Source organism: Mobula hypostoma, chromosome 9, assembly GCF_963921235.1.
Source record: "Mobula hypostoma chromosome 9, sMobHyp1.1, whole genome shotgun sequence".
NCBI classification, from domain to species: Eukaryota; Metazoa; Chordata; class Chondrichthyes; order Myliobatiformes; family Myliobatidae; genus Mobula; species Mobula hypostoma.
The window spans coordinates 8,156,292-8,183,419 of record NC_086105.1 but is presented as its reverse complement, the minus strand read 5'-3'; the positions used below and the strand labels follow the sequence as shown (position 1 = coordinate 8,183,419).

General features: G+C 41.0%; 1 protein-coding gene across 1 annotated transcript in view; it reads left to right on the top strand.

Moving 5' to 3' along the window:
- ptprr (protein tyrosine phosphatase receptor type R) overlaps positions 1-27,128 on the top strand; it is a 289,950-nt gene that overhangs the window by 245,895 nt on the left and 16,927 nt on the right. Inside the window, exons 10-12 of the mRNA XM_063057714.1 lie at positions 2,815-2,925; positions 9,022-9,179; positions 10,581-10,694. Of these exons, the coding sequence (XP_062913784.1) occupies positions 2,815-2,925; positions 9,022-9,179; positions 10,581-10,694 (383 nt within the window). The remainder of the gene's footprint in view (positions 1-2,814; positions 2,926-9,021; positions 9,180-10,580; positions 10,695-27,128) is intronic.

Here is a 27,128-nt window from a genome sequence, read left to right as displayed (position 1 = left end):
TCCTAAAAGGCTTCCCCTCTATCCTCAAACTGTGACCCCTCGTTCTGGACTTCCCCAACATCGGGAACAATCTTCCTGCATCCAGCCTGTCCAATCCCTTTAGGATCTTATACGTTTCAATCAGATCCCCCCTCAATCTTCTAAATTCCAACGAGTACAAGCCCAGTTCATCCAGTCTTTCTTCATATGAAAGTCCTGCCATCCCAGGAATCAATCTGGTGAACCTTCTTTGTACTCCCTCTATGGCAAAGATGTCTTTCCTCAGATTAGGGGACCAAAACTGCACACAATACTCCAGGTGTGGTCTCACTAAGGCCTTGTACAACTGCAGTAGTACCTCCCTGCTCCTGTACTCGAATCCTCTCGCTATAAATGCCAGCATACCATTCGCCTTTTTCACCGCTTGTTGTACCTGCATGCCCACTTTCAATGACTGGTGTATAATGACACCCAGGTCTCGTTGCACCTCCCCTTTTCCTAATCGGCCACCATTCAGATAATAATCTCTTTTCCTATTTTTGCCACCAAAGTGGATAACTTCACATTTATCCACATTAAATTGCATCTGCCATGAGTTTGCCCACTCACCCAACCTATCCAAGTCACCCTGCATCCTCTTAGCATCCTCCTCACTGCTAACACTGCCACCCAGCTTCGTGTCATCCGCAAACTTGGAGATGCTACATTTAATTCCCTCATCCAAGTCATTAGTATATATTGTAAACAACTGGGGTCCCAGCACTGAGCCTAATAAAGGCAGTAGATGTGGCGCAGTAAATCATGGGTAAAGCCCTCCTAACCATTGAGCACACCTACATGAAATGCTGTCATAAGAAAGGAGCATCTGTGGTATCATACTGGAGGAACATTGTATCATTTTTAATGCATGCATTTCTAAATGACAATAAACGAGGACTGAGTGTCCTCATAATCTAATCTGATCTAATCTATCATCAAAGATCCCCACTACCCAGGACATGCTCTTTCCTTGCTGCTGCCTTCAGTTAGAAAGGACAAGAGCCTCAGGACTTGCACCACCTGGTTCAAGAATAGTTACTATCCCTCAATCATCAGATTCTTGAACCAAAGTGGATAAAAGGATGCTCCCACAACCAGTGGTCTCACTTTAAGAACACTTTATCTTGTTACTTCATTTTCTCATTATTTAATGCTATTTATTTATATTTACATTTGCACAGTTTGATATCTTCTGCACTCTGGTTGATCTTTCATTGAGTAACACACACAAACTGCTGGAGGAACTCAGCAGACCAGGCTGCATCGATGGAAAAAAAGTACAGTCGTCGTTTCGGCCTTCTCTTGTTTGTGATCTTTCATCGATCCTGTTATAGTTACTATTCTATAGATTTGTTGAGTATGCCCACAGGAAAATAAATCTCAGGGTTGTATGGGGGTTACACATACTAGTTATACACACTATGTGGAACAGAGGGATCTGGGAATACAGATACAAAATTCCCTAAAAGTGTCGTCACAGGTAGATAGGGTCATAAAGAGAGCTTTTGGTACATTGGCCTTTATTAATCCAAGTATTGAGTATAAGAGCTGGAATGTTATGATGAGTTTGTATAAGGCATTGGTGAGGCCGAATCTGGAGTATTGTGTTCAATTTTGGTCACCAAATTACAGGAAGGATATAAATAAGGTTGAAAGAGTGCAGAGAAGGTTTAAAAGGAAGTTGCTGGGACTTGAGAAACTCAGTTACAGAGAAAGGTTGAAAAGGTTAGGACTTTATTCCCTGGAGCGTAGAAGAATGAGGGGAGATTTGATAGAGGTATATAAAATTATGATGAGTATAGATAGAGTGAATGCAAGCAGGCTTTTTCCACTGAGGCAAGGGGAGAAAAAAACCAGAGGACATGGGTTAAGGGTGAGGGGGGAAAAGTTTAAAGGGAACATTAGTGGGGGCTTCTTCACACAGAGAGTGGTGGGAGTATGGAATGAGCTGCCAGACGAGGTGGTAAATGCGGGTTCTTTTTTAACATTTAAGAATAAATTGGACAGATACATGGGTGGGAGGTGTATGGAGGGATATGGTCCGTGTGCAGGTCAGTGGGACTAGGCAGAAAATGGTTCGGCACAGCCAAGAAGGGCCAAAGGGCCTGTTTCTGTGCTGTAGTTTCTATGATTCTATGGTTCTATGGTTCTACATATATGTACTCTAATTATAAAATTTACTTTGAACTTTTGAACTTTGAACAGTTGGTGCTGCAGTAAAAATCCTCAGTCCTGCTGCATCCAGGCCAAGCAACCTAAGGCTTGTCCGTTGATACTTTGCCTGCCAGACTAGTGATTCAGGTGATTTTGGCTTTCAGTGAGTGTAATTTTACTTGGACCTGAAGAAGGGTCCATGATGTACCCGGCTGAACCCACTGCCTTTTGTGGTATTTTCTGTTCAAAGGCATTGGTGTTGCTATCTGTGAATCTACAGTCCTGATGAAGGGCCTCGGCTCAAAACCTTGACTATTTGTTCCTGTCAATAGATGCTGCCTGATCCACTCAGCTCCTCCGGCATTTTGTGTGTAGTTTTGGATTTCCAGCATCTGCAGATTTTCTTGTATCGGTAATATATTTGGTATTAAGGATTATAAATTGTTGTGGATGTGAAATTGACTCTGTTCAATAGAATGGAACATTGAAAAAGAATTATACAATAATTACAGATTTCAATATCAAAATACATGGGACACATATCATTTTATCCTCTTTTGCAAGTGTCTTTATCATGTTTAAATAACTGACATTTGGAAGACTTCAAGAACATTAAAAACATTCTACTTTTTTTAATCTCAGAAATGCGTTTTGTATTGGCCAGAGAAGCGGGGTATATACGGGAAAATCGAAGTCCTTGTGAACAGCATTACTGAATGTGAGCATTATGTCATCCGAGATCTTACGCTTAAGGTAAAAATGGCTAGAATCAGTTCTTAAGTAACAAGAGTAGAATGCTTGTGTCTTGAAAGTAGAATTGCTGTTGGTTTGAATTAATTGTTATTTTTTAATATAATTTGCTTCTGAGGAAAGAATTTATTTATGCATTAATGTGGTTGTACTGCCAGTATCACCCAGAATTATTTAAGTGGGGCTCTGTTTGTTTAAGAATTATATGTCCATGTCATGCATTTGGAAATAGAACAACTAGGAAAGGCCATGGAATTCATTAAGGCTTGTCCGTTGATACTTTGCCTGCCAGACTAGTGATTCAGGTGATTTTGGCTTTCAGTGAGTGTAATTTTCCCTATCAACTTGCTTGGCTGGTTGCCTTAAATAACTGCTTAAATGAAACAAAATGATTGTAATAAGTTCAGTTTACACTAATTTTATTTTTACCCCCGTCCGTGTAATTAATGCCATTTGATCAATGGCTTGTATTATATAATGTGTACAACTAAATTTCTAAGGTATTTTCATCCAAGTTCAACCGTTTAACTTGAGAACATAATTTCTTTCTTTCCTCTACACTGTCTTAGTTCTGATGACCAAAGCTGAGCAGAGTAATTTGTGTTAAATCAAATTGAATCTGACCATTATAATACAAATCAATAGTAAAAACTTTGCATTTGTTTGAAATCCCAAAATTTCAGTTTTTTTCTCCTAATTACTTCACAAAACAATTCGACTTCAAAAGAGTTTTAATACCTGAAACACAAAAATAGACTGCCGATGATGTAAATCTGAAGCAACGCATATAAAATGCTGGAGGAACTCGGCAGGTCAGGCAACATCTATGGAAATGAATAAACAGTTGACGTTTCAGAGTGGACCATAGGAGAAAGGGAAGGAAGAGGGGAACCAGGGGGAAGTAACAATAATAATAATAATAAGAAGAAGAAGTACTTTATTGATCCCAAGTAAGTCATTCTTTTGTTACACGGCAACATTTCAAAACACACTTAGCAGTGTGCAGACTTAATTAATAATGAAGTACAGAATAATAATATTCACAATAATAATTTACCAATCTGCAATACTGTGCAATAATAATATATGAAATAATGAAACAGAGACTTTTGAGTTCTGATGTGTGTTCTCCTGTTGCACAGAGATGAACTGTTGTATGTGCTTATTGCATTTGGTAGGAAAGATTTTCTGTAACAATCCTTGTGACAGTGGAGCTGAATGAGCCTGTTTGAAAGGGTGCTCCAATACTCATTCAGAAGGTCATGGAGAGGATGTGCCTGATTGTCCATAATGGATAACAGTTTGTTTAGTGATCACCTCTCCACCACTAACTCAAGTGTCCATGTTGTAGCTAAGGACGGATCCAGCCTTTTTGATGAGCTTATTTAGTCTTTTTGCATCACCAACACTGATGCTGCTCCCCCAACATAAATCCACAATGAAGACTGCACTCAGCACAACAGACTGGTAAAAGATCTTCAACAACCTGCTGCACACATTGAAGGATCTCAGCTTCCTTAGAAAATAGAGTCTGCTCGTCCCCTTCTTATAATCAGCCTTGGTATTGGTTTTCCAGTGGCTTGTTGTCAAGGTGAACACCCAAGTATTTGTACTCCTCCACCACCGTAACTTCTCCCAGAATGTATACAGGACTTGTCACAGTCCTCTTCATCCTAACAACAATCACTATCTCCATGGTTTTGGCCACATTCAGGAGCAGGTGATTCCTCCCACACACACTCCACAAACTTGTCCACCAGTCCTCTGTTCTCCGACTCCTGCCCATCCCTGATACACCCAACCACAGCAGAGTCATCAGAGAACTTCTGTAGGTGACAAGACTCAGATTTGTACTGACAGTCTGAGGTGCACAGTGTGATCAGAAACGGAGACAGGACAGTCCCACTCACCCACAGTACTGACAGAGAACTACCCAGCCATACAAACTGGGGTCCGTCAGTCAGGCAGCCAGTAAACCAGGATATAGTGGATTTGTCTATGCCCATCCTTTGCAGCTTCTCACTCAGAGAAGGTGGCTGGATTGTATTGAAGGCACTAGAGAAATCAAAAAGTGTGATTGTCATAATGCCACCAGCATCATGATAGGCAGGTGAGACAAGGTAAAAGGTCTAATACCTAAAACTCCCTTTCTAACACCCTCATATTAATTGACACTTTGTATTTATATATCTTGGAATAGAGTATTGATGGTTTTAAATTTCATTTGCTATTTAAGTAATGATTATTTTAAAAGTCAGCGTGTTCCTCGTCTCATTCTCCCACCCTACAGTGGACCTTCTTGTTTTTAAATTCCACTGAGGTTTACCCACCACACTTTATGCAAATAACAGGGAAAATCATCATTTCAGATCTTGAAATTATTTTAATTCCATTGTAATGTTTTACTATTTTATTTCATTTAGTAATATCTGGTAAAGTATGAACAAATATGAAAATACAGACACTAAAGAGCAGTGTTTTGAAAACTACATGTTGAATTCTCCTGAGCTACAGTATGACTTATCAGATTTCCACACCATTGTGTATGTCACATGTCCCACTTCCCCCTACTTACTAGCCCCTTTCAAAATAAACCATTTTTGAAATTCCAGAAGTCACAATTTTGTTGAAATACACCTTGCTGGATAGTGCTTGTACAATTAGGACACAGGGGTGAAGGACCTTGTTGGATTGTAATGCAAACCAGTATTGAATGAGCAGATGGCAAGATAGATAGTAGAATTTAAAATTTTGTCTGATCAATTTGATTAAATCCTTTGAAGAAATAACACGTTTTTTAATATATATACTGTAGGTGCAATTACATTCATTCATTCCTTATGTGCTATGTCATATGACATGGGCGATCATGGTCTTTCCAGGACCATGACGGTTCTTGGAAAATTTTTCCTCAGAAGTGGTTTGCCATTGCCTTCTTCTGGGCAGTGTCTTTACAAAATGGGTGACCCCAGCCATTATCAATACTCATCAGAGATCGTCTGCCTGGTGTCACTGGTTGCATAACCAGGACTTGTGTTATGCACCGGCTGCTCATATAACCATCCCTCACCTCCTCTCATAGCTTTATGTGACCCCTAATTGGAGGGGGGAGGTGTAGGAGGGGCTAAGCAGGTACCACACCTTGCTCAAGGGTGACCCGCAGGTTAGCAGAGGGAAGGAGGGCCTTACGCCTCCTTTGGCAGGGACATATCTCGACTCTGCCACCCCGCAGAAATTTTGAGGAGTACTGAGGAACCAAAGGGCCTTGAAATACCAGTCCATAGATCCTTGAAGGTGGTAACACAGGTCAACTACATGGTTAGAAAGGCTTATGGGATATTGACCATCGTCGATTGGAGCATTAAAAAGAAACAAATAGGGAAGTTAGGTTTGAACATTATAAACCCTTTGTCAGATCTCAGTTGGAGTACTGCATGCAGTTCTGGTCACCGTGCGATAGGTAAGGTGTGACAGAACTGGAGAGGGTTCAAAGGATCTTGCCTGGGATGCAGCAGTTCAATTATGAGGTAAGACTGCAGAAGTGAGGGCTGTTTTTTTATCCTGGAGTAGAGAGATTAAGATGGGACGTAATTGAGAAATGCAGTATAAAATTACGAAGGGTCTAGACACAGTAAACTGAGGAAACTTTTCTTCATAGCAGAGGTAGATGAAAGAAGGGGGCATAGATTTGGGGTGAAGAGTAAGAGATTTAAGGGAGATATGAGCAGGACCATCTTCACCCAGAAGGTAGTAAGCACCTGGAACGGATTGTTTTAGAGAGTGAAGCTGGGTCGCTGGCAGCATTTACAAAGTATTTAGATGAGCACTTGAGTCACAAAGACATACAAGGCTATGAACCAAGTGCATGGAGACAGGATCAATGTGGAAGTGTGCCTACTGGACTGCATGGACAAGTTGGACCAAGCAGCACGTTACCATGCTGTATAACTCCATGACTCTAAAATGTGGAAGTATCACATCAGGTAAGAAGGCCATTCAGCCCATTGACCCAATACTGTTTTCCCATGAAAGCAATCTGCTCAGTCCCAACCTCTGGCTCTTCTTCTGATATTGTTTTTAATTCTCAGTTATCTAACTGAGTTCCTTCTGAAAATAATGACTGGAACTGTTTCCACCCCCTTTAAGGTGACGAATTCTAGGTCACAGTTGATTGTTGTGAGGAAGAGTTTTCCCTCGCATCATCCTAGTTCTCTACTTTTGATTTTGTGTCTTACCCTTCCAGCAACATTAATCATTTCTCTTTATTCACTTTGTCTAGATTTCTGGTGACATCTTCACTTCCATCAAATCACCACCCAAATGCTTTTTGTGCACTGGTGAATAATCCAAATTTCTGCAAATGTTTCAAACCTAAAATATGCTTTATTCATAACATTTACACATACATGATGTAATACATTGATTGTTCCACTTGTAACAAGATTCACATTTTGTCTTTTCCATTATTTCCATGATTAAACCATCCAATGGGTTAGATGAAGGCCTTGATAAAGTCCTGAGGAAGGGTCTTGGCCCAAAATGTCAACTGTTTATTCCCCTCCTGAGATGCTGCCTGAACTGCAGAGTTCCTCCAGCATTTTGTGTGTGTTACTCTGCATTTCCAGCATCCTTAGTGTTTATGACGTACATGGGGTGGGGCCGGGGGGGTGGTGTCCTCATTGTGGAATGGTGGAAGACGTGGTCTTACCCCATGGACTCCATGTAGCCACTGTGTTATGCCTCAGAGCATTTCTCAGCTTGTAGTTCTGGACTTTGGGGTATGCCAGTTGGCAACACTTTGTCACAGACATATCCTTGCACAGGACAACCGACAAATTTTAGGAAGGTAGAATTCTGACCTTCAACAATTTGATAATGTTCTGACAGCCACAGGCATTTTAGTGCACGTCCCTGGGAACAGCCTGTAGAGCACAGTCTGTTAGAACTCAGCTTCTTCACTCCATAAGATGATAATGTCCCCCTTCTATGGATTGGAAAGGTTTAAAGCAAGGGTTCCTGACCCTGACGATTAACCGAGAGGTCCGTGGACTTCAGGTTGCAAACCCCTGGTTTAGAAGAATACAGGCCAAACACAGGCAAAAGGAACCAGCTTTGATTGGTGCTTGGTCTGCTTGAACCAGTCAGTCCGAAAGGCCAGTCTCCATGCTGTATGACTCTATGACATTATGAAGGCCTTCTTTTACTATTACCTCTTTTTCACCTTGGTTGAGGCCTTCACATCCTTTCCCTTGTGTGGTGGGCTTGATTAGACACAAATAGTCTCTCAGAATCAAAGCAGAGCTTTGTATAATTTCTTCATAACACCTTTGTCCTATTCTAAAGCTATAAATGAACTCCGGATACTTTTTTAATTGCTTTGTCAATCTATGCATCAAGAAAAATTGGTTAGGCCAATTTAAACATTTGTAGATAATACTGAGGAAGAACAAGGAAGGTGATGACTGTCATTGCTTTGAAATTTTGGGAAATGTTGAAGTTCAAAGTAAACTTATTATTAAAATACATATTTTTCACCATATACAACCTTGAGATTAATTTTCTTGCGAGCATTCACAGTAAATACAAGAACCACAACAGAATCAATGAAAGACCATACACACCAAAGACAGACTAACCACCAATGTGCAAAAGACAACAAACTGTGCAGGTGCAAAAAATATTGAAAATAATAATAATAATAAAAAATAAATCATTCATTCGTTATGTTCCATGTTGTATGATGAAGGCAACCATGGTCTATACAGGACCATGATTATTCCTGGCAATTTTTTCTACAGAAGTGGTTTGCCATTGCCGCCTTCTGGGCAGTGTCTTTACAAGACAGGTGACATCTTACACCTCCTTTGGTAGAGACATATCTTCACCCTGCCACACTAAATAAATAAATAAGCAATAAGTATCTAAAACATGAGATGAAGAGACCTTGAAAGTGAGCCCATAGGTTATGGGAACAGTTCAGTGATGGGGACAGTGATGTTGAGTGAAGTTATCCCCTCTGGTTCAAGAGAACTAATAACTTCATTGGAAATTAGTATCTCCAGGAATAGTAATAAAGATCTTCCTCTCTTGTCTGATCAGCACGAAGGCAAATCTCAAAACATAACACACTACTGGTACAAATCCTGGCCTGACCACAAGACTCCTGATAGTGCTCAGCCACTGCTGCAACTCATGCTGAAGGTGGAGGAGAGCAAACAGAAATCACGTGGCCAAGGACCTATTGTCGTACACTGCAGGTAATGTGCACTGTCATCACTCCCTCACTAACCCCGCGCGGAGCATCTCCTCGTTATTTCTAACAGAGTGTTAAACACGTTTGTTCAAATTGAAGGACAATAAGCTCAAATGTACCATAGTAATTTAAGCATAAATTATGTAAATAACTTAAAACATTACATGGTAACTATTAATCATGTACGTGTACTATCAAGTAATTGAATTCTTTTCGGGTTGATGGGGCTCATCAGCTGTTGTTGGCGGTTCATCTAGGGGAAGGAAAGTTCTGATCACGAACCTCCACTGCCTTGCGGCTACACCCACTCACGTGGATGGCTTCACAGGTAAACCCTGAGGGAAAAATTCAGAGATGGAATCCCTAAGGCAGTCCTACTTTGAGTTTAATGTTGACTGGCAACTCTTGCCATACTGCTGGTGCCAAATCGTATCGGGTTCAGCCGTTCCTTCAGGTTCATCAGACGTGTGGAGAGGGGGAGCTTGCTACATGTGCGGCAGCCTGCTCTCCATGTCCTGGCTTGCGTATCTAGACAGCTAGGATACAACTTCTATTGTCAACCCTGACCAACAGAGGCCTCGAAGTTGAATTCTTTGCCTGCCTTTCAGATGCGTCATGCTCAGTAACAGAGTCACTGTGATTTTGTGAATGAGGCATGAATCTGAAATGAAGTAATATTTTTAGAATTCCCCTTCCCCTGAGAGTCTAGTTCCTGCAGTCTTATTAATGAATCAGTGCTTGGTTTACAGTCTCATTCCCCCTAGAATCATTTACCTTGTGTTATTACATAACCGGCATTTTTCACAGACGGGCCTAGGAGGAGCTGGGCATTTACCCAGTGAATTAGACCAGCCCTCAAGTTCCTCTCAAATATCTAACCATCCCTGTTAAACTCAGCCCAATCTTCACTTGGGTACATTATCCAAATATCCATTGCCAACGTAATAATGTTTTCACTATTGCAACATCTGTCATAAGCCCTTCAGGCCTCTGCAGCTTGTTGTAGAGCATAGGGTTTCTCGGTTTCTCAAGCACCTGTATTTACTAATTGGTGTCTTAATGAGAGTCATTAAGCCCCTGTGCTTTCTGTTTATCCTGTCAAGTTTATTTTGACTGGCACGGGTTTTACGCGTTCTGTGGTTCTTTAAAGTGGAATCCCGATTAGCGCTTATTGCGGGGTCCTTGTGTTGAGAATGATTTGTCTTGCAGTGTCACTTGGCTGTGCCTCTGATGTTCTGTTGGAATTCCCATGTATAAACTCTTGTTTCTGACTCTACATGGGAGTCTGTCATTCCTCCACACCTGGGTTCAGTCATTGTCAAAATCATTGAGGATGTTATGCTAAGCAGTTGAAGTCTATGAAGTGGTGATTAATTGGACCTGCCCCATTTTGCCTTCCTTTCAGTGCCGGGATAGGGAGGACTGGCTGTTTTATTGCCATCACCATTGGATGCCATCAGCTCAGAAATGAAGGGGTGGTTGATATTCTGAGTATCGTTTGCCAGCTGCGGGTGGACAGGTAAGTCCTCATGTTTACTCAAATGTTTATAAAAAATTGATTGAGGTAAGGCTATGATGACAATATAGTAATCATTGAGAAACATTATTCATCTATCCATAATTGTTTATTGATTGGTGTGTTAATCTATTCATCATTCTATCCAGGGCTTCTTGTGTGCTGAATAATTTATTTCATTAATTTTCCTCTTCTGGTGGTTTCCAACCAGTGACGTTTTTGCTCTGTTGATTCAATATAAAGTAGATTTCTGCATGAACTTCTTTCTACCTTGGTAACTGTTTTCTACACACAAGCATAGGGAGGATCTGCATTAACTGAACAAAACAGAAACGAACAGCTGTATTAACTCGCCGATGAGACAACTGTTTTAGGTAGAATCTCAGATGGTGATGAGGAGGTGTACACAAGTGAGATAGATTAAGTCACCCAGGACATGCTGTCTTCTTATTACTACCATCAGGGAGAAGTCTGAAGGCACACTCAACATTTTAGGTGCTGCTTCTTCCCCTCTGCCATCAGATTTCTGAACAGTCCATGAACCCATGAAAACTACCTCACTATTTTGCCCTATTTTTGCACTAATTTATTTTTATATTTATCTCAAATTCAAAGATTCAAAGTACATTTATTATCAAAGTATGTATGTGGTATATAATATAAGGAAGGATGTCAATAAAATTGAGAGAGTACAGAGGAGGTTTACTAAAATGTTGCCTGGGTTTCATCTCCTAAGTTATAGAGAAAAGTTGAACAAATTAGGTCTTTATTCTTTGGAGCGTAGAAGGTTGAAGGGGGACTTGATAGAGGTGTTTAAAGTTATGAGGGGGCTAGATAGAGTTGACGCGGATAGACTTTTTCCATTGAGAGTGGGGGGGATTCAAACAAGAGGACATGAGTTGAGAGTTAAAGGGCAAAAGTTTAGGGGTAACATGAGGGGGAACTTCTTTACTCAGAGAGTGGTAGCTGTGTGGAACGAGCTTCCAGCGGAAGTGGTTGAGGCACGTTAGATGATGTCGTTTAAAGTTAAATTGGATAGATATATGGACAGGAAAGAATTGGAGGGTTATGGGCTGAGTGCAGGTCGGTGGGAATAGGATAGGGTAAGAGTTCGACACGGACTAGAAGGGCCAAGATGGCCTGTTTCCGTGCTGTAATTGTTATATGGTTATACAACCCTGAGATTTGTCTACCCCACAGACAGCAACAAAACAAAGAAACACCATGGAACCCGTTCAAAGACAACAGCAAAACCCCTCACCCTCCCCCCCCCATGCACAAGAAAACCGTGCCACCAGCAACAAAAAAAACAAGCAAAAAAGAACGCACTTTGGTTTTTTTTAGTGTATTCCTCTGCACTGTTGCTGCAAAACAACACATTTCATGACATACTGTACATCGGTGACAATAAAACTGATTCTGATTTGAATCTGAACAGAACAGGCAACACCTGTGTTCCATGTAAGCTCGTAATCAGTCTCTGCTTTTCCCTTTGGTTTCATTCTGTTCCTAACAGGGAGACGTAGAAGGTCCTTTTGCCCACCTCTGAGCCCAAGAATACTGAGCTATGTAGCCTGAAATCAGTAATGTGATGAAATAATTAATTCTGGCTCATATTAAATGAGAATCCAAAATTTCTGTCATCAGTGCTTTGTTTTATTACAGTAGATTTTCCTAGATATTTATTTTTGGGACATGTGTTACTCGGGGAATAAAGTATTAAAAGTCTAGAAAACTTATATAATCAAGTTCCTTCAATGAATTAGGCTCTTTTCTATTAAAACCAATACCCAAAATAGACATCAATATAATGGCTCTGATTCTGCCTCACACCAGCAAATATCCTGTGTTTACATTACTGTGTAATATATATATATATATATGTAGGGTGCCTATGACTTTTGCACAGTAATGTATTTGTCAACGTGGAGCTGAGAGCATGTTTGTAAATCTGGCGGGAGCAAAGGATGCTGGGAATGGTGAGGGTGGAGTGCTGTGGGAGAGGTGTGGGACAGGTGGCAGAGGAGTGCTGGGGTGGGGTGGGGCGTGGCGCAGGTGAGGAGTCATCCAGCCCTGAAACACCAGGCAAAGTCATTTGCTTCCAAACAATTGGTTATTGATCATTACAGAATGTCTCCCTGGTGCTTCCCACTCCCTCCCTTCTCCCTTCCCCTTCTCCCAACCATGATTCCCCTCTCCCTGCCTCCTTCCCACTCTCAGTCCACAATAGAGACCCATATCAGAGTCAGGTTTATCATCACTCACATATGTCATGAAATGTGTTTTTATTTTGTGGCAGCAGTACACTGAAATACATAAAATTACTACAATACAGTGTAAACATCTTGGGTTTTTGCAGAGTATTGGACGTTAGGTGAAAATAGGAGTCAAATTGCCAAGAAATGTACACGAACAGAAATAAAATTTTCTGCTGCTTTGAGTATTTTTATGCCATCATTATCACTCACATTAAAACCTGAACTGATGCAATACGCTGCTTGAAATTTTAATTTTCATACAAGAAGCGAATATCAATTCCCCTTGGCCTGTGCTGGGTTTTCCATCAGCTGTGAGGTTGGCAGGAAATGTGTAAACATTAGCAAAAGGAAAATTGGTATGGTTTGCGATATCGTGCTTATTAGAGCCTTCCAACATTCCAGATCACTTTAGAGGGAGAGAAATACTTTTAAAACCCGGACAGTGCAGAGTTGCAGGAAGCACAGCAGACAATCTGTGCATGACAAACTCACATAAATACCAAAGTGACAAGGACCAGCAAACTCATTTTTCCGATCGTGATTGAAAGATAAACAATGGTTAGCACACTGAGAACTGCCCAGTTCTTCATGATGTATTGCAGGGGACAGTTTCACCTGACAGAATAAAGAGGACACAGTTTAATATCTGAAATATGGCAGCACCAGCTATGCTTCACTCCTTCAGTACAGCACTGCTTACCGACCTTGGTTGTAAAGGTTTTGACTGGCACATGGACTTAAAACCTTCTGGTGAGAATGTTACCGACTAGGCTGCGTCTGACGGAGGTGAGCCTAAACAGGAGAAAGTTGGCATATGCTCGATGTCCACAGCAACACACACAAAATGCTGCAGGAACTCAGCAGGTCAGGCAGCATCTAAGGAAATGAATCAACAGTTGACGTTTCAGCCAAGAACCTTCATCAGGACTGAGAAGGAAGGGGGAAGATACCAGAAGACCCATTTGAGCTCAGACTTCCATGTGTGCACAGCCAATGGCAGAAGTCTCAGATACGTTGTACAGCCAATGGCAGAAGTCTCAGATAAGTTGTACAGCCAATGGCAGAAGTCTCAGATAAGTTGGACGTCAGATGCAGATCCACCTCACCTCCCTGCCCCAACTGAACTCAGTCATGAACCCATTGGAGTAAAACTGATGTGCTGAGGAGAAGTTCCCTTGAAGGACATTTCAAAGTTCAAGTTCAAATTTATTCTCATCAGACTGTACATATATACAACGAAACGAAACGATGTTTCTTTGGACCTCTGTGCACCCACAATACATATATCAAACACAGCACATAAAACACATGAGTTAATAAAATATAATTCAAAATGCATGTATGTGCAGCACAGGTAAACCGTAAACAGAAAACTGCCTGGGGTCCTAGTGGCGGTGGAGTATTCATTAGTCTCAGAGCCTGAGAGAAGAATCTCAACTGGCAGTCCTAGTCCTGACACTGCTGTACCTCCATCCTGGCAGGAGAGGGCCAAAGAGACTTCATGACCAACCCCTCAGCTTTATGGCATCATTGCACAATGTAAATAATGTTTCTTCATTCATTTTCCTGCCCACTGCCTGTAAGGAGTTTATACATTCTCCCTGTGACCACGTAGGTTTCCTCCAGGTGCTCCAGTTCTTTCCCACAGGTCTAAGACGTACCGGTCGGTAGGGTAATTGGTCATTGTAAATTGTTTTGTGATTAGTCTAAGGTTAAATTGGGAGATTACTGGGTAGTGTGGCTCGAAGGGCTGGGTGGCCCTATTCTGCACTGTATCTCAATGAATAAAAATGAAATATCACAAAACCTATACATGAAGGTCCATGCAGGTTAATAGTTCAGCCGTTTTAATCACATATTTGCCTTTATGTCCCTTAATATTTAATTTTTTCTTCTTTAATTTTTTAAGTCTTTTAAAATAATTTTTCGAATGTAGCTGACGTTTAGAATCTTTAACCATGCTGAGCTGTTGAAAGATATTGTGGAGGCAGGACTCCAGTACCTTTTCTGCTTGAAGTCCAGTCACCGAATTGGAGTCCCTCTGCCTGGTGATAACTAGTGCAGGTCAGCTTGCTCGGTCCTGCGTACGCAGAAGTGGCAGGTTGTGAATCCAGATACAAACCAGCCTATTATAAAAGCAAGAGAAAATCTGCGGGTGCAGGAAATCCAAGCCACCCACAAAAAATGCTGGAAGAACTCAGCAGGCCAGGCAGCATCTGTGGAAAAGAATAAACTGTCGATGTTTTGGGCTGAGACCCTTCATCCATCCTGATAAAGGGTCTCGGCCCAAAACATTGAATGTTTACTCTTTTCTATAGGTGCTGCCTAGCCTGCTGAGTTCCTCTATTATAATATAACTCTGACTTGATCACTTTGTGCATTTATCGCAAAGATGAATTTCTTACTTGTACAGAAAAATAATATTCTAAAATTGAAATAATTACCTCATGTTCAACTTCTTGCTAAACTACCAGACTAGTAATATAATCAGTGTTAGTTCCAGTACACATTTATTTTTTTCTAAAGATTTCTCATTATAGAAATTTATTTGGTGGACTTGCCCCTCTGAAATATTCTCTTCCTGCTCTTCATTAAAAGGCTAGCAATTTTGACACTCAGACCCTAAATTTAAAAAATACAGTGTAAAACAAATACAGCAATATACAGCACCTCTGATTGGAAATTTAAGGATTGCTGTATGCGTGACATGTTCAGTGTAAAGTTGGCAAAATATCTGAGAAGTGTTTGCTTTGTTATTGGGCAGCTGTGTCACCAGGATAAACGTTCTGCCAATCCACGTCAGCAGCATTGTTACATAGAATAATTAATCCCCTGAGAAGTGGATGTGTTTAAATCATGTTATTAGGAAGCTCGGTTATTTAGCCTCATAGAATAATAGGACTGGTGACTGGAAAGTGCACCGAGACGGTAGTTACATTTCACACGATGGTGAAAGGATCATTATAGTCAGACCAACCAGATATATTAGATCATGTAAATGATATTGCAGTCTTGGAATGCAAAAAGAACATGTGTTTCCAAGCAATATGCCAAAAGAACAGAAATCTGATATTTTTTCATAATGGGCGGCGGGGTGGAGATACGTCTCTACCAAGGGAGGTGTAAGGCACTTCTTCCCTCCACTAGCCTGTAGGTCACCCTTGGGCAAAGTGTAGCACCTACTTAGTCCCCCCACCCCCGATCAGGATCACGTGAAGCCATGGGAGCAGGTGGTGGATGATCGTATGAGCAGCTGGTGCGTATCACAAGTTCTGGTTATGTGACCACTGACACCAGGCAGACAATCCCTGAAATGTATTGATAATGGCTGGGCTCATCAGAAAAGGGCAATGGCAAACCACTTCTGTAGAAAAGTTTTACGTGGTCATGGAAAGACCACGATCGCCCATGGAATACGACACGGCACTTTGTGATGATGATCACAAAGATGAAGACCATTTAAACAGCTGGATTTGGATTCAGTGACATGTCACTCCACAAGATATCTTTGCTATCTGAACACAAGGGATTCTAGAGAAGCTGGAAATCCAGATAAACGCATGCAGGTACTCGACAGGTCAGGAAGCATCTGATAACAGCGACTCTTTATGTCTTTTCATAGCTACTGCCTGACTTGCTCAGTTTACCACCTGAAGTTGCATATTAACAACTTGGTTTGGATTTTAGTCTAGTCACTGAGAAAATTTCCGAAGTTGATGATTTCCTGCTGCAATCACTTTGCTTCCTCAGCACTACCTACCCCTCCACCTATCTTCATATCATCTGCAAATTTTGCCACAAAGCCATCAATTCCATTATCTAAACCATTGACAAACAATGTGAAAAGTAGTGGTCCCAATACCGACTGAGGAACACAATTTGTCATCTGCAGCCAATCAGAAAAGCCCCCCTTTATTCCCACTCGCTGCCTCCTGCCTGTCAGCCACTCTTCTATCCATGCCAGTATCTTTCCTGTAACACCATAGGATTTTATCTTGTTAAGCAGCCTCACGTGTGGCATCTTATCAAATGCCTTCTGAAAATCCAACTAAATGACATCCACTGCCTCTCCTTTGTCCACCCTGCCTGTTACTTCATCAAAGAGCTCTAGCAGATTTGTCAGGCAATATTCCCTTGACAGAAACCAGGCTGACTTTGACTTATTTTATCATTAGTCTCCAAGTACCCTGAAACCTCATCCTTAATAACAGACTGCAACAATTTCTGAACCACTGAGATTAGTCTTCGTCCAGAATGTTTTGGTAACAGGCATGTTTGCAGTCTACTCCGACCTACTCCCGACCGGAAAGTGGACAAAATATTGGCAGGTGAATATGGGATCAGATTTTCCTGTTTAGAAGCTAGACAGCGCTCACTACGCAGCATTATAAACTTTGTAGATGAATAATGGCCAATTAGATAATCAAGTGGCGTCTATGAAACCATACCCTAGTATGAGTCAGCACCTTCTGGAGAAGAGCACAAGAATCTCACAACAAAAGTATTAAAATTATTATTCACAAGTTGAAGTATGTGAAATGAGGAAAGAGCTCCCTCATTCCAAAATAAGTGACAGCTAATAGCAGTTAGCACAACAAATGTTTTGACATTTGACATAAAGGTTAAATGCAAAATGCTCCATATGTTACATAAAAATATAATATTAATTTGGAGCTTTTATGCTTCCTGTGTTAGGCATTTCAATGAACTTTTGTCAGAGATCGAAAACTAACCGTAGCCAGTCAAACTGCCCATCGATCTCCACATCCTACCTCACACATCTCCCCTCCTCATAGAGGGGTCAGAGGTGGAGAGAGTGAGCAGTTTGTGGGCCCAACATATCAATGCAGCTACAAAGAAGGCGCAAAAGCAGCTATATTTCATTAGGAGTTTGAAAAGATTTCATATGTCAACCAAAGACACGTGCAAATGTCTACAGTTGGACTGCAGCGTGCATTCTAACTGGCTGCATCACTGTTTGGTTTGGTAAACAAATCTCAAGGTTGTATATGGTGACACATGTGTTTTGATTATAAGTTTGAACTTTGCACTTCATTTAGCTCTGCAATAACTATACTTCATCATCATCATTATGTGCCTTGTCGTTTGATGTGTGCGACCATGGTCTCCAAGGCCATGATTGTTCTCAGCAAATTTTTCTGGTGAAGTGATTTGCCATTGCCTTCTTCTGGGCAGTGTCTTTACTAGATGGCTGACCCCAGCCGTTATCAGTACCCTTCAGTGATCATCACCTAGTCCTATGACTTCACATGACCCTGATCAAGGGGCTAAGCAGGTGCTACACCTTGCAATCTAACAGAGGGAAGGAGCATCTTACACCTCCTTTGGTAGAGACACTTCTCCACTCTGCTACTAAATAACTACAAGTTAAGCCTCTGTTCAAAGTCTCTAGATTCGATAATTAACCTTAATCCATGTCAGAAAGGTGCATCGGCTATGATTTATAATATTATTATGAAACTTAGGAAAGCTCCATTTGATAAGATTAGGGTAGATTGGGAACAGGAATTGGGGCTTACCATTTCTGTGGATGATTGGGGGCAGATTTTACAATTAGTTAATACTTCCTCTACTTGTGCTAAACATTCCCTAATTCAATTTAAAGTGGTTCATAGAGCACATATGTCCAAAGATAAGTTAGCGCGTTTTTACTCGCATATTAATCCTTCCTGTGATAGATGTTCGGGGCAGATAGCCTCTTTAACTCATATGTTTTGGTCTTGCCCTACTTTGGAAACTTTTTGGAGAGATATTTTCAATATTATTTCTAAGGTATTAAATATAGATATCTCTCCTCACCCTATTACTGCTATCTTTGGACTACCTAAAATTTCTAGTAATCTTTCCCCTTCAGCCCGTAGAATGATTGCATTTCTTACTTTAATGGCGAAAAGATGTATTTTACAACATTGGAAAGAGCTTAATGCTCCAACTACCTTTTTTTGGTTTTCTCAGACGATTTTATGTTTGAATCTGGAGAAAATTAGAAGTAACCTTTATGATTCTTCATTTAAATTTGAACAGATTTGGGGACCTTTTATTCGATATTTTCATTTAATGTAATATTTACCCTTCTTGTTTTTTTTTTCACTGTTTTAATGGAGGTCGGGATTGAGGACGTGATTTTAAGTTTTACTCTGTTTGGTTTCAAGTTAGCCCATTGCTTTGCTTTGCTTTTAGTTAGTTGCACGGTGGGTTTTTTTTTGGGGTTTTTTTTTTCTTTTTTTCCATTGATATATATAAAATCTAGTATACTATTATGTTATCTTGGTTTCTTATGCTTAAATTACATTGTTTGTAGTATTTTCTTTTTGGTATTGTTATCTTTTGGAATTTTATTATACTTTAACATTGTATTAATGTTTATATGGCTTACCTTTTTTGTATACTTACTCAATAAAAAGATTTAAAAAGAAAGAACAAAGTCTCCAGTGTTCCTCCGGCATTGCCTGTCGAAACAGTGGAAATATACATAAAGAAGAATGTGAGCACAGTAGAACATTGGAGCAGGAGGAGGCCATTCAGCCCATCTTTCAGTATGTTTCTGGCTTAGCTCCCCAGTCTCAACTCTCCTTTTGAGCCAACTCACTATCACCAATAGTTCTGTGATAGTTCCAAAAATTATCTAGATTTTTATATAAATACATTCTCGCCTTCACAATCCTAAGGGACAGAGAAATCCAGAGCAACACACACAAAGTGCTGGAGGAGCTCAGCAGGTCAGGCAGCATCTATGGAAATGATTAAACAGTCGGCGTTTCATACTGAAACCCTTTGGCAGAGGAACTGAAAGGGGAGATTAATTAAGTATCAGTCTCATAATCCCATACTGGCATTGACAATGTTCTTTGCATTGTGATAATTAATTTGATCATTAAATTGATAATGAATGTTTTTTGCTGTTGATGAGATTTTATTTTTGCACATGGGGGGAGAGGAGTTTGATGTTTGTCTTTGAATGGGTTAGTTCCATGGTTTTCTTTGTTTCGTGGCTGTTTGTAGTGAAGATGAATCTCAAGGTTGTATATGCTATACATACTTTGATAATAAATGTACTTTGAATTTTTATCTGTTATAATTCTGACCAATTAATATATTAACCCCATGGTATGTATAGATAGTTTGTGCCTTCAGTACTTGCATCTTTAAGCCTGATATTTAGTTAATTCTGTTTTCAATTTTTTTTATCAATTATTACAAATATATTTATTTCTATTTATATATCCCTCGTTCTGCTTTCAGCAACATATGGAAGGATATATTTTTTTAATGTAGCTGAATTAACTTGTTTTAAAAATAAATAACCTTAGAAGCTTTTGTCAAGAGGATGAGGAGAAGGTTTACTTGGTGATCAGGGATAGAATGTAGGTGTCAGAAATGGAGGAAGATGGGTTAGTTAGTGCAGGGGTTGGGGAAAGGTGAGTCCCTGGATTGATGTGATAGAACAGTGAGCAACTGAGAAGTCAAAAATGGATGCAGCCCTGCTAGAAGTCTGTAAAAAGCTGCCGAGGAGAAACACTGGGTGATAAATAAGTCAATTACAGAACTCTGGCATGAGAAATAAAATGAAGAGCGTAGGTGTAAAAGACACAGAGGAATGAATGGAGCTTTTACGAGAAGGAAGGGGAAATCCATGAGAGAGACATAGAAACAGAAAGCAGATCACTAAGGGAATGAAAGGCTTAACACACTAAGGCTCATTTGAGGCTCTGGGCCTGTACTCAGTGGAGTTCAGAAGGATGAAGGTGGGAGGGGATCTCATTCATTATCACCATTATGTGCCATGTTGTATGGCGTTGGTGATTATGGTCTTCTGTCTGTCTTTAAGCTGAGAAGTTCGAATAAGCTCTTCAAAACTTATGCCTGTTCATCCTTTGATGAATGTCATGAGCTGTTGACCGTGAGTATTTCTTTCATCAGGTTTTCCCATCACTGCAAGATTTTCAAGCTTTTCTTTCCAGAAATTCCAGCTGCCATTTCCTGATTGATGATGTCAACTCTTCTCTTATTCCAGCTTTTCACAAATTTCCTCACTTGTTACTCTGGCTTTCCGTGATATTCTCAGCATTCTCAAAAACCACATTTCTGCAGTTTCGAGTTTTCCCTCATTTTGCTTTGATATTGTCCAACATTCACTTCCATATGTTAGTGTGGAATGAATGTAGCACCACAATTCTCCGACCTTTGTACCCACAGTAATTAAATTATTCTTTAGTATCTTGCACAAAAGCTCAAATGTGCAAATACTGAGAGACCTGGGTGGAGTGGACACAGAGAGAATGTTTCCATTAGTGGGACAGTGCCGGACACCACTTTAAAGCTGAGATGAGGAAGTATTTCTTCAGCTAAAGTGTGGTGAACATATGGAATTCATTGCCACAGGGGGCTGTGGAGGCCAAGTAATTGGATGGACTTAAAGCAGAAATTAATAGGTTCATAATTGATAAAGGGGATTAAGAGTTATGGGGAAAGTGAAGAGAATGGCGAAGAATGAGGGGAGACCTCATAGAAACATTTCAAATGTTAAAAGGCATAGACAGAGTGGATGTGGCAAAGTTGTTTCCCATGATGGGGGAGTCTAGTACGAGAGGGCATGACTTGAGGATTGAAGGGCGCCCACTCAGAACAGAAATGCGAAGAAATATTTTTTGGTCAGAGGGTGGTGAATCTATGGAATTTGTTGCCACGGGCAGCAGTGGAGGCCAAGTCATTGGGTGTATTTAAGGCAGAGATTGATAGGTATCTGAGTAGCCATGGCATCAAAGGTTATGGTGAGAAGGCGGGGCAGTGGGACTAAATAGGATAAAATGGATCAGCTCATGATAAAATGGTGGAGCAGACTCGATAGGCCGAATGGCCTACTTCTGCTCCTTTGTCTTATGGTCTTATGGTCTAAAAAAGCAGTCAAGATCAGGTTTAATATCATTACTATCATTAATATCATACTGTATGTCATGAAATTTGTTTTGTGGCAGCAGTACATTGCAATACATAATCATCTAAAAATCTATAAATTATACCAAGATATATATATATATATATCACATACCTAAATGCACATACAGTACACATACACATTTATATATATTCGAAACAGTACATTTTGACCCAACTAAGTGGTTTGCCCCAATTAACCATTTCATGGAAATGGTTAAAAAGTTATAAAAACAACAAACTACCCTTGAACTGAGTCACAAATTATTCATTTAAATTAAATACAGAACACACTAGAACTTTACAAATATTACTGGTGGTTGTCCGCTGCATCAAACGATGATAGGAGACCTGTGTGGGAGAACTTTTAAAGTGGAAAAGCTGTTGCACTCTCTCGTCCGGGTCCATTGGGACAAGTAGGTATCACAACTGGGGTCTTCCCTGATTACAGTGGATGACCATGACTTCTTCTGTACCTCGTCATGCCCTTCACTCTCTACGGAGTGTTGGAGAACCGCCTTCCTGACTGTTGGATCTCACTGTAGATCTCATCCACCCAGTCCACTGGAGTCTGCATGCTAGGGCGGGCATGTCCTTATGTCACTGGGACATGAGATCCGCCAGCTACCCTCACCTGGTTTAGCCTGCCTGTTGAAGCGGGAGGCCAGGGTATGGCCACTCATGCATGCCAACAGCTACGTGGAACCATAGGTAAGAGCTCAGTATCCAGTGGGGCCAAAAGTAACACCAAAGATGATTGTCAATACCTTCAAATTCTTCTTTGTTCCTCACTTGTTTATGTGGTGAAATCATTTCATTTTCACTCCTGGCCATTTCTGGCATCTCCAAGTCTGAATGCTTGAAACTGCAGTAAGCAAAACATGTCTGAATTGTCTTACTGCTTATTTCTCGCCAACTATCAGTGACAATAATCATTGCTTTTTGAACATAAACATATGCAACGGACGCTATTTAGAGCATAGTGTTGGAACATGATCAGCAACAGTCTCTGCCTCAGTAAAGCGGTAAGGTGTCCCAATAAATGAAGGGAATCCCGTCCATTTTCTCAACTTGTTTTTCTCCTCTAAGATTTGTCCAAAGTAAGCAGCTGCCCCAATTAACCGATGGCCCAATTTGCCTGAATCCACTCTATAGATAAGAATATATATTAAATGAGTAGTGCAAAAGGGAGAAAAAAAAATAGTAAGGTAGAGTACATGGGTTTATCATTCATTCAGAATCTGACAGCAGATGGGAAGAAGCAGTTCCTAAAACATTAAATGTGTGCCTTAAGGCTCCTGTACTTCCTCCTTGATGGTAACAATGAGAAGAGGGCATGTCCTGGGTGACGGGGGTCCTTAATGCTAGATGCTGCCTTTTTGAGGCATTGCCTTTCGAAGCTGTCCTCCATGCCCATGATGAAGATGTCTGAGTTTGCAACTTGCTGCAGCTTTTTCTGAACCTGTGCAGTGACCCTCCACACCGGATGGTGAAACAACTAGCTGGAATGCTTTCCAAGGTACACCTGTAGAGATTTGCAATAATCTTTGGTGACATGCCAAGTCTCCTCAAACTCCACCTTTGAAATTGCATTAATATGTTGGACCCAGGATAGATCTTAAGAGATGTTGGCATGCATGAACTTGAAACTGCTCACCATTTCCATTGCTGATACCTTGATGAGGACTGTTGTGTGCCCCCTCAACTTCCCCTTCCTGAAGTCCACAATCAATCCCTTGTCTTACTGATGTCGAGTGCAAGGCTATTGATGTGGCACCACTCAACCAGCTGACCTATCTCACTCCTGTATGCCTTCTTGTTACCAACTGAAATCCTGCTAACGATGGTTGTATCATCAACCAATTTAAAGATGGTGTTTGAGCTATCCCTAGCTACACACTCGTGCGTGTAAAAAGGGTAAAGCAGTTGGCTGAGCACTCATCTGTAGTTGTGAACTTCCCATGATTCAGGACATTTACAAAGACAGGTGTGAAAAAAGGATCACTGGGGACCCGAATCACCCCAACCTCAATCTATTCCAGATGCTACCATCCAGGAAACAGTACCGCAGCATACAAGCCAGGACCAACAGGTTGCGGGACAACTTCTTTCACCAGGCCATCAGACTAATTAATTCATGCTGACTTGAGTGCATTTCTATGTTACATTGACTGTTCTATTTATTATAAATTACTATGATTGCACATTGCACATCTAGATGGAGGCGTATCATAAAGATTTTTACTCCTCATCTATGTGAAGGATGTAAGAAATAAAGTCAATTCAATTCAATTCAATCCCAGAGGTGTGCCTGTGTTGATTACCAGCAACAGGAGACGTTGTTTCTGATCCGCACAGCCTGTGGTGTCCCACTGAGGAAGTCAAGGATCCAATTGCAGCGGGAGGTACAGAGGCCCAGGCTTTGGAGCTTGTTGATTATAACTGAGGGTATGATAGTGTTGAATGCTGAGCCATAATCAAAAAACGGCAGCCTGACATAAGTATTGCTATTGTCCAAGTGACGAGTGGAGAACTAGATAGATAGATAGATATACTTTATTAATCCCGAGGGAAATCTGGTTTTGTTACAACCGCACCTACTGAGAATAGAGCGTAAATATAGCAATACAAAAACCACCAACAATCAAACAACAAAATGCAAACTATGCCAGATGGAAAATAAGTCCAGGACCAGCCTATTGGCTCAGGGTGTCTGACCCTCCACGGGAGGAGCTGCACGTTCGATGGCCACAGGCAGGAGCGACCTCCCGTGCCGCCAAGTGTTGTATCACGGTGGAATGTGGCCGAATTCCAACAGTAAAAAGTTCAATATCCAGTCTACAAACACGTTCCTCGATCGTAATATGACCCGGATTGCACCATCCGTTGTTAACCAGAACAGTAAGCACCCAACTTCTTTACGCTTACCGCTCTCAGTGCACTTCTGGTCAGCCGGAACGGTATTACCCACCGAACTCCATAAAGTGAGTTGCATCTGCTGTACGAAGGGTGATTGATAGGTTCGTGCCCTAAGTTAGAAAGCCTCAATTTTAGAAAACCTAGCATATTTATTTCTCAACATAGTCCCCTCCTACATGTACACACTTAGTCCAGCGTTCGTGGAGCATACGGATCCCTTCTTTGTGGAAGTGGTCCACAGCAGGGGTGATTGATAAGTTCATGGCCTGAGGTAGAAGGAGATGAGTTATTAACTTTAAACTTTCTGCATTATCACTCAGAGAGTTGAACTGCACGTGCATGTAACGAGAGTGTCTTGGACCTCCAGGTGGTCCACAGCAGGGTGATTGATAAGTTTGTGGCCTTGGGTAGAAGGAGATGAATTATACAGCTCTTGTTACATGCACGTGCAGTTCAACTCTTTGAGTGAAAATGCAGAAAGTTTGAAGTTAATAACTCATCTCCTTCTACCACAGGCCACGAACTTATCAATCGCCCCTCGTAGACCTATTGTGACAGACAAAATGCAGCAGGTCCAGGTCCTTAGGCAGCAGTTGATTCTGGCTATGAGAACCTCTGAAAGTACTTCATCACAGTAGATGTGAATACAACTGGGTGATAATCGTCAAGGCAACTCACGCTGCTACTCTTGGACACTGATATGATTGTCACCCTTTTGAACTTCCAACTACAGCAGTGAGAGATCGAACATGTCTTCGAATGCTTCTGCTGGTTGGTTGGCACTCGTTTTCAGTGCCCTACCAAGAAAAGGATCAGCCATGATTGAATGGTGGAGCAGACTCAATGGGCTAATGACCTAGTTCTGCTCCTTTTTGTTCTGGTCTTATGGTCTGTGCCATCAGGGCATTCTGATGTTGGCCTCTACCTCTTCCATATACATTTTTTCTTCCAGCTTTTATTCCTTCTTTCCTTCCTCTCTCTGCTTCAATTCCACATTAAAACATGTGTGTAAAGCACTTTGGGTAATCCTGAAAGGGACGTAAAATCAGAATTTACATGCCAGGCTTGTGGGGAAGTGTATGGTCATGCACTTTGGTAGAACAATTAAATGTGTAAACTTTTTTTTTAAATGGGGAGTGAATTCAGAAATTGGAGGTGCAAAGTAAGTTGGAAGTTCTAGTGCAGGAATCCCTAGAAGTTAACTTGTAGATTGAGATAGTGGTAAGAAAGGCAAATGCAGTGTTGACATTCAATTAGAGGGAACTAGAATATAAAAGAAGATGCAATGCTGAGGCTTTATAAGGCATTGGTCAGACCACATTTGGAGTACTATGAGCAGCATATCTAAGAAAGGATACGCAGAAGAGGTTTACAAGAATAATCCTAGGAATGAAAGGATTAACATATAAGGAATGTTTGTTAGCTCTGGGGCTGTACTCACTTGAGTTACGAGGATGGCTGTGGTGGGGGAGGGAACTGAATCTCAGTGAAATGTACTGAATATTAAAAAGCATATCAGAGTGGATGAGGAGAGGATGCTTCCTATAGTGGGGGAGTCCAGGACCAGAGGGCACAGCCTCAGAATGGAAGGATGCCCCTTAAGAACTGAGATGAGGTGCAATTTCTTCAGCCTCAGTGTGACAGATTTGTGAAATTCATTGCCACGGACAGCTGTGGAGGCTAAGTCATTGGGTACATATATTTAAAAACAAGATTGATAGGTTCTTGATTTAAAAACATTTTAAAGGTTACAGGGAGAAGGCAGGAAAATGGAGGAAGGAGGAAATCTCAGTGAAACCTATTGAATATTGAAACGCTTTGTCAGAGTGGAGGAGGAGAGGATGTTTTCTAGAGTGAGAGAGTCCAGGACCGGAGGGCACAGCCCCAGAGCAGGCAGATGGCCCTCTAGAACAGAGATGAGGTGGAATTTCTTTAGCCCAGTGTGGTGAATTTGTGGAATCCATTGTCCCAGACGGCACTGCAGGACAGTCTTTGGGAATATTTAAAGTGAAGGTTGATAGGTTTTTGATGAGAATGAGTTTCAAAGGTTACAGGGAAAAGGCAGGAGAATGGAGTTGAGAGGGAAAATAAATCAGTCATGATCAAATATTGGAGCAGACTCAATGGGCTGAAAGGCCTAAATCTGTTCCTATGGTCTTATGGACTTTTTTTGTTATTTCCAAATAGGCAAGTCAAAACCAACTTGTAATTTTCATAATTTGAATGAGAATTTATCACGGTGATTTGATAGTTACCTGGAATTCAGTGAGCCTGGACAAGTTAAATCTGAGTAGTTCAGAGAGCT